We start from the raw sequence: 11584 nt of genomic DNA, 5'->3' as shown, positions 1-11584 counted from the left end.
GGGAATCCTCTTATTAACCCACTAAGAAATTACTTCTCAATAACCTCAATGGGTCTCTAACGACAATTGTGCCAGCTCCAAACTAAGCCTAGTGCCATATGAACAATATTCTCTGATCTCTCAAGATAATCCAATGCACAGAGAGATCTCATCACAAGAGTTCTCCCTTCAAGTAGTTATTGATTTTTGGTGAATAGTAGAGTTAAAGTGTGCACTTAGAAAATGGTCTCCTCACTTTTGTGTACAGATCTTGGAAGAAAATAACCAAAAAAAATTATACCAATTTCTAGGTTGCCTCATTGACACAAGAACGCAAGCCATACTCCCCAACTGTTTCAAATGTACAGGGCCCTAAAATCCATTGGGGTTCCATGGGTCCTCCACTGTAATTCCGGCGGGAGACCAGCAGAACCTCCTGGACAAACGCAGAGAACAGGTTGCTCCATCTCCCAGCCATTTCAGTGCGTTTCTGACTTGCCTTGTAAAAGAACATGCCCACCTCACACAGAGCAAATTTTATTGGGGGCTCCCTATGTCAGGAATTCCGGCTGTACTGACTCAGTCGGCGTCCGGTGTATCTCAGGAGGACTGTACTCTAAGTGAGTTGAGGAGTACTGACCTTCACGTGGGCTAAAGTGGGTCTCACCATCTCGATGATCCAGAAATTCCTGACCACGTATCCCAGGTGATGACAAAATTGAATATCATCATTCCTCCAGAAGAAGAGGCTGGTTTTTAAAATGTAAAGCAATAAATGCAAAATATTATAGTGAAAATCTTAATGAAATGTTGGATAGAATGTATATATTTGGACCAATGCCAAAATCATAGCATAAACTGAATGAATATTGATGTAGAGAGAAAAGACAAGTTAATGTTTTGGGCATGTAACCTTCATCAGAACCGTTCTGATAAAGGGTTACATCCAAAACATTACCTTGTCTTTTCTCTTTACAGTTCCAGTACTTTCTGCTTTTTGTTTCAGAATTCCAGCATTGCTATTTTTTCTAAGAACTATTCGGTCTATAGAGATATAGTCAGTATAACTGACTAGACAGTACTGATTCGAGTTGCTCAGATACTCAGAATGCACAATACAAATTCAGCTCACTGTCACAGCTCTGGGCAAAAATAATAATTCCGAGCCAAGCTATTGGGAGAGGCTGAGACCTTTGTGTAAAAACTATAATGAAGGCATTAGAAGACACAACAGACAATTTCAGGACAAATATAATAATGTTATTATGATATTTGTAATTTAATTTTTTTCCCATTTTGTTTAAACCCTTATTTTGTTCATAGAAATTTCAATTTCTAAGAAGAAAATGGTGGTTGAAAAAAAATTTCAGAATGCATTTGGGAAGCGGGTGGCCAGAGGTACAATACTCTCATTGTAAAATAACAGGTATTGAATGTCACACAGTGTGACACTTGTAACATTGAAAATACCTATAACACCGCCACCTACAGAAGTAATGGTTAGTGCATGTACTTACAACGAGTTTTCAATGAAAAGTGTATCCCAAGTTCTAAATTTAATATATAATAGATCAATAGATAGATATTCAAATTTACACTGGTAGCAGGACAACCTGGAAAAGGCAGTCTCATGCAAATAATGGCACCCAAAGAAATGGCAATATAATTATAGCCAACAAGCCACCTGTTGTTTATGATCCCAAATAATACATTACAGCAGAAAACTGAATAGAGCTTTATAGTGCACCGTGTGCAACAATTTAACATGCACATTAGTTTCAATCTTAATGTGTGCACCTGTGTTCATACGTGAAAGTGGGACCTGGGATTTACAATTTTCAACCGTCTCCCCAACAAACAGTGTAATTAGACAATATAATTATGTTCATTCTGCTTTGAAAAGTATCATATTGGCAACAAATGTATATTATTCATCATGAACAACACAGTTGTACTAAGTATAACACCAACTAAACAACTTGTTTATGATTGTTAATAGATGGTTTAAAATAGTTCAGAACAAATCAGCCTTACATACGAATAGCTAGTGATGTCAATCCAGAAAAAAATGAAAGGTATTAAGGAATTCTCATACTGAAGGGACTTGAATAATACATTGATAACACAGCACAATACCCTTATTACAGAGGGTTGATTCAAAAACACCTGCTGCTTTATCGTTCTCTACCCATTTTTTTTATTGATTGTTCAATACATAGAATTATTATATTTCCAATTGCTTGTGCCTGTCACATAAGATAGCTGGGTGCATTGTAACTATGCTTGAAATATAGATGCAGTAAGCACCTGTCACAAGTACTACTCTGAAGCTTTCTTTAAAAGTATAAAAGCAGTCTAAGATAAAATAAAATCTGAGTGATGTAAGAACTCTTTGCTGGTAAAGTTATATGTTTTCCACATGAGGTGATCGCAAGTGGGTATGAATTCTCAATGGGATCCAGGATTGTTTAAGAAATTCTGTTGTACTTGAACTTGAAAGCAATACCCACAAGTGATCTAACTACCAGTGGACACAGTGCAATCTCCATCAAGTCCTGTTCGAGAATTAGATGTCATCCCTTCCTTTAAACATTTCATTTTGCTACCATGGGGTTAAATTTTAACCCACAAGAGCGGGTGGGTTGGGGACGGATGGACAGTGAAAATGCTAAGTTTTCGGAGCGGGACCACATCCCGGGTTTGATCCAGACATGTTTGGATGCATGCGCCTCTGCCACCATGAAGTCCTGTCGGCACTTAACGCCAACGGGCCGATATTAAAAGGGCCAATTTAGGCATTTAAACCAGTTAAGGGGATTAACATTTTGTGCAGTGAGTTACACAAACCATTTAAACGTCTCCTGAAAGTGTCTCCCATTGCCCCTGAAAAACGCCATGGAAACGGAGCCGAGTTGCAGCCGACTCATATTTGGAACTTTAAACCAGTGATTGATACATGTGAATAAAAGGTGAGATTTTGCAGCAGGGCAATCAGTTCTCTCAGACAAACCTTTGTGTTTCAACTAAAGTTTCTTTGTTTACACTGAGAATTCTTGTGTTTAGACATATTTACCTATATTTCGGACCCCCTCAAACTGACTATATTAGGATGGGGGGGGTGCAATGGATTTTATTTTATTCGTTCATGGGATGTGGGCGTCGCTGGCGAGGCCGGCATTTATTGCCCATCTGTAATTGTCCTTGAAAAGGTGGTGGTGAGCTGCCTTCTTGAACCGCTGCAGTCCTTGTGGTGAAGGTTCTCCCACAGTGCTGTTAGGAAGGGAGTTCCAGGATTTTGACCTAGCGACGATGAAGGAACGGTGATATATTTCCAAGTCGGGTTGGTGTGTGACTTGGAGGGGAACGTGCAGGCGGTGTTGTCCCCATGTGCCTGCTGCCCTTGTCCTTCTAGATGGTAGAGGTCGCGGGTTTGGGAGGTGCTGTCGAAGAAGCCTTGGCGAGTTGCTGCAGTGTATCCTGTGGATGGTACACACTGCAGCCACAGTGCGCCGGTGGTGAAGGGAATGAATGTTTAGGGTGGTGGATGGGGTGCCAATCAAGTGGCTGCTTTGTCCTGGATGGTGTCGAGCTTCCTGAGTGTTGTTGGAGCTGCACTCATCCACGCAAGTGGAGAGTATTCCATCACACTCCTGACTTGTGCCTTGTAGATGGTGGAAAGGCTTTGGGGAGTCAGGAGGTGAGTGACTCGCCGCAGAATACCCAGCCTCTGACCTGCTCTTGTAGTCACAGTATTTATATGGCTGGTACAGTTAAGTTTCTGGTCAATGGTGACCCCCAGGATGTTGATGGTGGGGAATTCGGCGATGGTAATGCCATTGAATGTCAAAGGGAGGTGGTTAGACTCTCTCTTGTTGGAGATGGTCATTGCCTGGCACTTGTCTGGCGCGAATGTTACTCGCCACTTATGAGCCCAAGCCTGGATGTTGTCCAGGTCTTGCTGCATGCGGGCTCGGACTGCTTCATTATTTGAGGGGTTGCGAATGGAACTGAACACTCAATACTGGATTTATTCAACAGTACATTGGAGGAGGAGGCACATTGCCATCTGCGGCAGGCACAGCGTGCAGTTCTGGGAGTTGCAGGTGCACAAGACAGAGGTGCGTCACAAGGACCTGTAGAAGAGCAGAGAAGGGACCAACGGAGGGGCTGATGTCGCAGGAGGCACTACCCATGTGAGAGGGTCTATAGGCAGAGGCTGAACATCCTGGACCACTCTGAGGAGCAATGCCTACGCTGGCTCAGATTGAGTTGCCAAGTGTTCATAGACATCTGCACGCTCTTTCATGCAAAGCTGCTTCTGGCTGGGCCTGGTGGTCACGTATTGCCCGTCGCAGTTAAAGTAAACTCTACCCTCAATTTCTTCACCTCTGGATCGTTCCAGGGCGCCACCAATGACATCTCCAGGGTGTGTCAATCGTCTGCACATAAGCGTATACAACCGGTCAGGGATGGCTTGTTTGCCAGGGCATCTGGCTACATTAATGTCCCCTGCGACGACATCATCCAGACGGAGAGGGCAGTGGGTTTCCATTCTCGGGCTGGCTTCCCGCAGGTGCAGGGTGCAATTGATTGCACATACGTGGCAATCCGAGGACCTGCACATGAGCCAGGACTGTTCATCAACTGAAAAGGATATCACTCTGTCAATGCACAGCTGGTTGCAACCACCGAAGGAGGTTTCTGCAGTTATGTGCCAGATTCCCCGGCAGCTGCCATGATTCCTTCATTTTGCCCGAGTCCAACACGCCAGCCCTCTTCCACACACAATAAAGACTTAAGGGCTGACTCCTTGGAGACAAGGGATACCCCCTGCAGACGTGACTCATGACACCTCTGAGAAACCCCACCAACGAGGCACAGCAGTGATACAATGACAGTCACATCACCACCAGGTTTGTCATTGAACAAGCCATAGGAATGCTGAAGATGCGCTTCAGGTGCCTGGATCGATTTGGGGATCCCTTCAGTACTCACCAGTGAGGGTGCGCAGAATGATAGTGGTGTGTTGCGTCCTGCAAACATTGCTCAGCAGAGAGGGTTACAGGTGAAGGAGCTTGAATGCACTCATGAAGCATCCTCATCTGCTGGCAATATTGAAGAAGATGATGAGGAGCAGAAGAAGGTGAAGGAGGAGGAGAGGGAGGACAAAGATGGGCAACTCATCACCAGAGCAGCGGCGCACATGGCTGCTCGTGATGCCAGGGAGTCACTCATATCTAACAGGTTCTCATAAGGAGATCTGCAAACTGAAGATAGTGAATTACTCAGACCGCCTGGAACAACCACCACCACCAACACCAGCCCCCCCATCCCTCCCCCTCCCCTCCGCTTGCACAAAACAGTCCTTCAACCACACATACACCCATTGTAAACATGCCCAATGGGTGGTATCAATCTTGGCATTCATGATAAAGCACATAAGGGACTCCAGAATGGGCAAGCCGTGGCAGTGGTGGTGATAATTATAATATTTAATCTGCATTTAACAATAAACAAATATAAATTAAAAACATGACATTCCATTAGACACCGTTGTGCATACCCTTGGTGATCACAAAACCTTAGCCTTCCTCTTCCTACCACTTCTATGTGGTGCATCCCCTGTGGCTTCAGCAGAGGTAGTGGCAAGTTACTCAGATTCATGCCCTGACTGTTGAGATGCTTTCGGCCTACGACCTCTGAGTTTTGAAGCCCTTGAGGGCCCTGCCACTTGGGTAGGGGCAGACTTAGCCATCGGGAGCAGCATTGCGGGTACTGGTTGTGGGGGGGGGCGGAGGACAATGAGTGAGATGTGGGAGCATTTTGAGTGGAGTCCCCACTTCCATGTCCCCTTTCACCACCATCCATCTCCTGGGCCAGCACAACATCACACCCACCGCTCTGCTGGACAGCAGGTTGGTGAGAAGATGTGGTGCTTTCTAAGGCCACGGATGAAGTTTCTGTCTGCCTGTTTAAGGCGGCAGACATGTTGGTATCCAGAGTCCACACGGCCATTGTCATGGCCTCCATGGACTCATTTGAGAGCCGTGCTTGAAGCTCAATGGAGGCTGCCACTCTCTCCATCGAAGACATTCCCACATTTACCTGCGCCACCTATCCACTAGCGATGGAGTTGGACTCCTTCATCCTATCCTCTATTGTGTGACACCTTTTCCATTACCTCGTAAAGGTGGAGCTGTACCTCGATCATTCTCACTCTCAACGATATCCCCCGGGGCTCATCATCTGGGTCTAGCTGAGCAGAACTTAGAGAGGAGTGCGCCCCCCAACGCGGACTCTCCACAGCTGCCCTTGCCACCTGTGTCTGTTCGTGCACACTTGTGAGTGGTGAATCACCAGGTGACAACCTAACAGGACCCACTGAAGTGCTAGTATCTCCACTGATGCATAGCTGGATGTGATGTGACAGTGCACCCTCAGAGAAATTGAGCTCCTTTGAGGAATCGCCCTCTTCCATGACGTGTGCCTCCTCATCAATCCTTGAAGGGTCTCCCCTGTGACTATTCACCCACCCGCTTAGTTCCTGCCGCCAAGTTAAAATGATGCCATCTTAGCGTTGAATGCATAAATGCAACACTATCTCAAAGTTTATTTTGAAATGTACCAGACTTGCTAAATTTTGTGGTGATAGTTGCTTGTGTAAATGGATTTTTTTTAATGATAATTTCCTCCTATTTTTAAATGGTTTATCTAAACTTGCAACAGAAACTGCAGGTGGTGGCCCGACGTACTTACATTGAGTTACATTGAGTTTACAGCACAGAAACAGGCCATTCAGCCCAACTGGTCTATGCCGCGTCTATGCTCCACACGAGCCTCCTCCCTCCCTACTTCATCTAACCCTATCAACATATCCTTCGATTCCTTTCTCCTTCATGTGCTTATTTAGCTTCTCCTTAAATGCATCTATGTTATTTGCCTCAACTCCTTGTGGTAGCGAGTTCCACATTCTTACCACTCTCTGGGTAAAGAAGTTTCTGCTGAATTCCCTATTGGATTTATTAGTGACTATTTTGTATTGATGACTTCTAGTTTTGGATTCCCCCACAAGTGGATACATTTCCTCTACGTCTATCCTATCAAACCTTTTCAATATCTTAAAGACCTCTATCAGGTCACCCCTCAGTCTTCTCTTTTCTAGAGAAAAGAGCCCCAGTCTCTATCCCTCTAGAAATGAACCCTAGTGCTTGGTTTGTCATTTTTATGGCCTTATTAACCTGTGTCACTACTTTTAGTGTATCTGTACCCTGAGATCCCTTTGTTCCTCTACCCCATTTAGACTCTTATTATCCAAGCAATATGTGGGCTCCTTATTCTTCCTATCAAAATGCACCATCTCATACTTTATCTATATTGAAATTAATTTGTCAATTGCAAGTTTATTAATGTCTTCTTGTAATTTAATGCATTATTCCTTTGTACTAACTACACCTCCCAATTTGGTGTCATGCATAAATTTTGAAATTGTACTTCCAATTCCCGAATCCAAATCATTGAAGTAAATTGTGAACAACAGTGGTCCCAGCATTGATCCCTGCGGAACACCACTTCCCACCTTTGGCCAGTCTGAGTAGATACCTTTAACCCCTACTCTCTGTTTTCTGTGTTGTAGCCAGTTTGAGCCAGCTTGCTATCCATTCTGCTACCTGACTCCTGACTCCACGTGCTCTGACCTTAGTCATGAGTCTATAATGTGGTACCTGATCAAAGGCCTTTTGAAAATCCAAATATATTACATCTACTACATTACCCTTGTCTAATCTTTCTGTTACTTCTTCAAAGAATTCAATAAGGCTGGTCAAGCATGACTTTCCCTTCTAAAACCCGTGCTGATGACACTTTATAGACATTTGTCTATAAATCTTTGAGTAAAGATTCCATTAGCTTTCCTACCATTGATGTTAAGCTAACTGGTCTATGGTTCCCTCGACTTGTTCAATCTCCCTTTTTAAACATAGGAATCACGTTAGCTGTCCGCCAGTCCTCTGGCACTATTCCCTTTTCTAATTTTTGATATATATGTAATGGTGCCTCTACTATCCGGACCAGGGGATTTATCCTCTCTACATTTGATTAATTTATCAGTTATCTCCGAGCTTTTTATCTAAAATGTCTTTATACCTTTTTTGATCTCCTCTTCTAATATCATGCCCACCTTATTAGTCTCCCTGATAAATACTGAGGCAAAGTAACTATTCAATGTTTCTGCTATTTCGCTGTCATCATTGTGAGTTTATCTTGTGCATCCCTTAGTGGCCCTATCCTTATCCTAATTTTTCTTTTGTTATTTATGTGTCTGTAGAATACTTTACTATTTCTTTTATATTCTTTTATATTCCTTGAATAATTTAATTTCATAGTTCCTCTTTGCTATATATTCAAGGCTGAGATCGATAGATTGTTGTACAGGGGAATCAAGGGATTTGGGGATCGGGCAGGAAAATGGATTTGAGGTTGAAGATCAGCCATGATCTGATTGAATGGTGGAGCAGGCTCGAGGGACCGTGTGGCCTACTCCTGCTCCTATTTCTCATGTTCTTATGTTGCTATTCTAATTGTTTTTTTGACATCTTCCTATTCCTTTTTGTCATCCTCTCCTTTATTTTCTATATTGTGTACTGATGTGATGCATCATAAAATAGTGCGACCCCCTGGCTTGCATCCAAAATTTCACATGCGCTGAATTTAAAACAGTAGCTGGGGAGAGGCCAAGCACCGACACAGTAGGGCTGATTTTAATTTGAGGCCCACAATGGGCGTTCAGCGGACGGAACACTCTCACTGCCCTCCCGTTGTTATTGCTGTGAGGCCCAAGCCATTCTGAGGCTTGGACCTCATTTACCTGCAGCCAGTGAGCTGCGGGCACCAAACCGGCACTCTGAGGGTGGAGCTAGTCATCGGTCATAGCCTGGGAAGGGTGGAGGAGGTAATCCCAGAAGCGGGCCAGAGTTTATTTTGTGAGCCCAGGAGGAGCACTCCTGTTCATCCTGGCCTCACAAAAATCAACGTTAAAATAAAACTTTGGCCATTTTGTGAGTGGCCTCCCGCAGTGTCTTTAAGGACTTCAGTGGAACCGAAAATTGCAACTTCGAAAAAGGAAGATAATCACCATCCACGGCAGCAAGGTCGTGCTGTGGTGGGAGCTGCAGGTGCACAAGAGAGAGGAGAACAGAGTGGAGAACAGCAGAGGGGCCGTGGTCGCAGGAGGCACTACCTTATAGGGTGTACAGACAGAGGATCGGCTTCCTTGACCTATCTGAAGAGCAGTGCTCTCGCAGGTTCAGATTGACATGGTAGGCGGTCGCAGACATCTGCAGCCTCCTAGAAAAAGACCTGGTGGCGACGCATTACCCGTCGCTGTGAAAATCATCACTGCCCTCAATTTCTTTGCCTCTGTTTCCTTCCAGGGCAGCACTGAAGACATCCTGAGGTTTTCAGTCGGCTGCACATAAATGTATAAGGCAGGTCATGGATGGGTTGTTTTCCAGGGCATCGACTTATGTCAACTTCCCCTGCTACAACAATAGCCAGAATGAGCGGTCAGTCGGATTTGCGTCTCTGGCTGGCTTCCCACAGGTACAGGGTGCCATCAATTGCACACACATGGCAATCCGAGAACCACCAGAACAACCAGGAGCATTCATCAACTGCAAGAGATTTTGTTCCATCAATGTGCAGCTGGTCTGCAACTACAAGAAAAGGTTCATTCAGATCTGCGCCAGATTCCCTGGGAGCTGCCATGATGCTTTTATACTGCGGCAGTCCAACATTCCAAACCTCTTTCTACCAGGAAACAGACTTAAGGGAAGGCTCGTTGGAGATAAGGGATACCCCCTTCAAATTTGGTTCATGACACCTGTGAGGAACCCCACCAATGAGACGCAAGCGTGCTACAACGAGAGCCACATGCCCACCAGATGTGTCATCGAACAAGCTATCGGCGTGTTGAAGATGTGCTTCAGGTGCCTGGATAGGTCTGGAGGCACTCTTCAGTACTCGCCAGCAAGGGTGTCCAGAATGATAGTGGTGTGCAGTGCTCTGCACAACATTGCGCAGCAGCAAGGGTTAGAGGTGGAAAATGACCAAGGTGCTTATCAATCATCTTCTGATGATGAGACCATTGAAGAAGAGGGGGAGGAAGAGGAGGAGGACAAGGAGCAATTTGAAGGTGGGGGCACCCATAGCCAGACCAGCCGCGTACATTGCTGCTCGGGATGCCAGGGATAGCTTGAAGGTTCCAGTCACACTGAAAAAAAAAATGAAATCTTCCGCCCCCACCCCCCCACACAAAACAGTCCTTCAACCAAACATACACCCACTGCACATCCCCCAATAGGTCCTGTCATGTATTCACATTCACCCTGAAGCAATAATGGACAAGAGAGGGAAATGGTAAATTCTAGGTGCTGTTATAAAAAAAGAAAACTTTACAACATGACATTTTGTCAAACACCCTTGTGCATTCCCTTAGTGAGTTACAATAGCTTTCTTTTACACTTCAGGCCACTTCTACGTGGTGCATCCCCTGCGGCTTCAGCAGAGGTAGTAGCAGGCAGCTCTGACTGCTGTGTCTACTACTGAGTTTTGGCCTATGACCTCTGGGCTTTGGAGTCCCTGAAGGCCCCACCAAAGACTGCTCCACCTGCACCTGTGCAGGCACAGATTCAGCCATCGGGAGGCGAGGCAGCATGTTGGCATAAGGGGCTGGGGGGTGGGGGGTAACGGGTGAGAAGTTGGAACGCTTTGAGTGGAGTTCCCACTTCCATTTCCACTTTCGCCATCATCCATCCCCTGGGCCAGCACCTCATCACCCTCACCACTCAGTTAGGGAGCAACTTGGTGCAGATCAGTGATGTGTCGTAAGGCCACAGATAAGGTGTCTGTCATTCTCTTTAAGATAGCAGACATCTCCTGGATGGCCGTGGTCGTGGCCTGCATAATCTCATTTCAGAGCTGTGCTAGAAGCTCCACGGAGGCAGCCTTTCTCTCCATGGCTGACATTCTCACGTTTGCCTGGGACAACAATCCACTACTGTTGGAGCTGGACTCCTCCATCCTCTCCACTATTGTGGAAAGTGTGCGTGGCACATCTGCTAGTACCTCGCAAATTTGCTGTTGTCCTTCTATGATTCTCCTTTTCAACAATGGACCCCGGGGTTCAGCATTGGTGTCCAGCTGAGCAGAGCTTGGAGAGGAGTGCGCCCTCCGACATGGACTCTCCACAGCAGCCCCCACTACCAGTGTCTGCTCGTGCACACTTGTGAATTGTGAATCGCCAGGTGACAACTCAACTAAATGTATAACAGGACCCACCAAAGTGCCAGTATTTGCGTTGGTGCATGGCTGTATGTCCTGTGATGGTGCACCCTGAAAAGGAATGAGCTCCTTTGAGGAATTGATGCCAGGCATGGTCAGACTGTTGCTCTACGTGTGAAGGCCCTGGAAGACAGAAGAAATGGATATCAATTAATCCTGGCAAAGTAACAATCTTGCCAATTAAAATACTCAGGCTTCTCATAGTTCAGTCATTGATGAAATAAAGTTAACATTTGTGTCGAAGATATTTTTAATTCTGTCATAGAAT

At 45.3% G+C, this 11584-nt stretch overlaps 1 protein-coding gene across 1 annotated transcript; it reads left to right on the top strand.

The window, feature by feature from the left end:
* The first annotated feature begins 9468 nt into the window (after positions 1 to 9468).
* On the top strand, positions 9469 to 10227 carry LOC137308474 (putative nuclease HARBI1). The gene has a single exon (XM_067977167.1). It carries the CDS (start codon positions 9469 to 9471, stop codon positions 10225 to 10227), a length of 759 nt encoding a protein of 252 aa, XP_067833268.1.
* The last annotated feature ends 1357 nt before the right edge of the window (positions 10228 to 11584 follow it).

The sequence above is a fragment of the Heptranchias perlo genome, chromosome 3, assembly GCF_035084215.1.
Source record: "Heptranchias perlo isolate sHepPer1 chromosome 3, sHepPer1.hap1, whole genome shotgun sequence".
In the NCBI taxonomy this organism is placed as follows: Eukaryota; Metazoa; Chordata; class Chondrichthyes; order Hexanchiformes; family Hexanchidae; genus Heptranchias; species Heptranchias perlo.
This window is presented reverse-complemented; position numbering and strand designations above follow the sequence as displayed.

What these genes read in the sequence shown, in the direction of transcription:
- LOC137308474 (XM_067977167.1), top strand. Translation starts at nt 9,469, where the DNA reads ATGGATGGGTTGTTTTCCAGGGCATCGACTTATGTCAACTTCCCCTGC.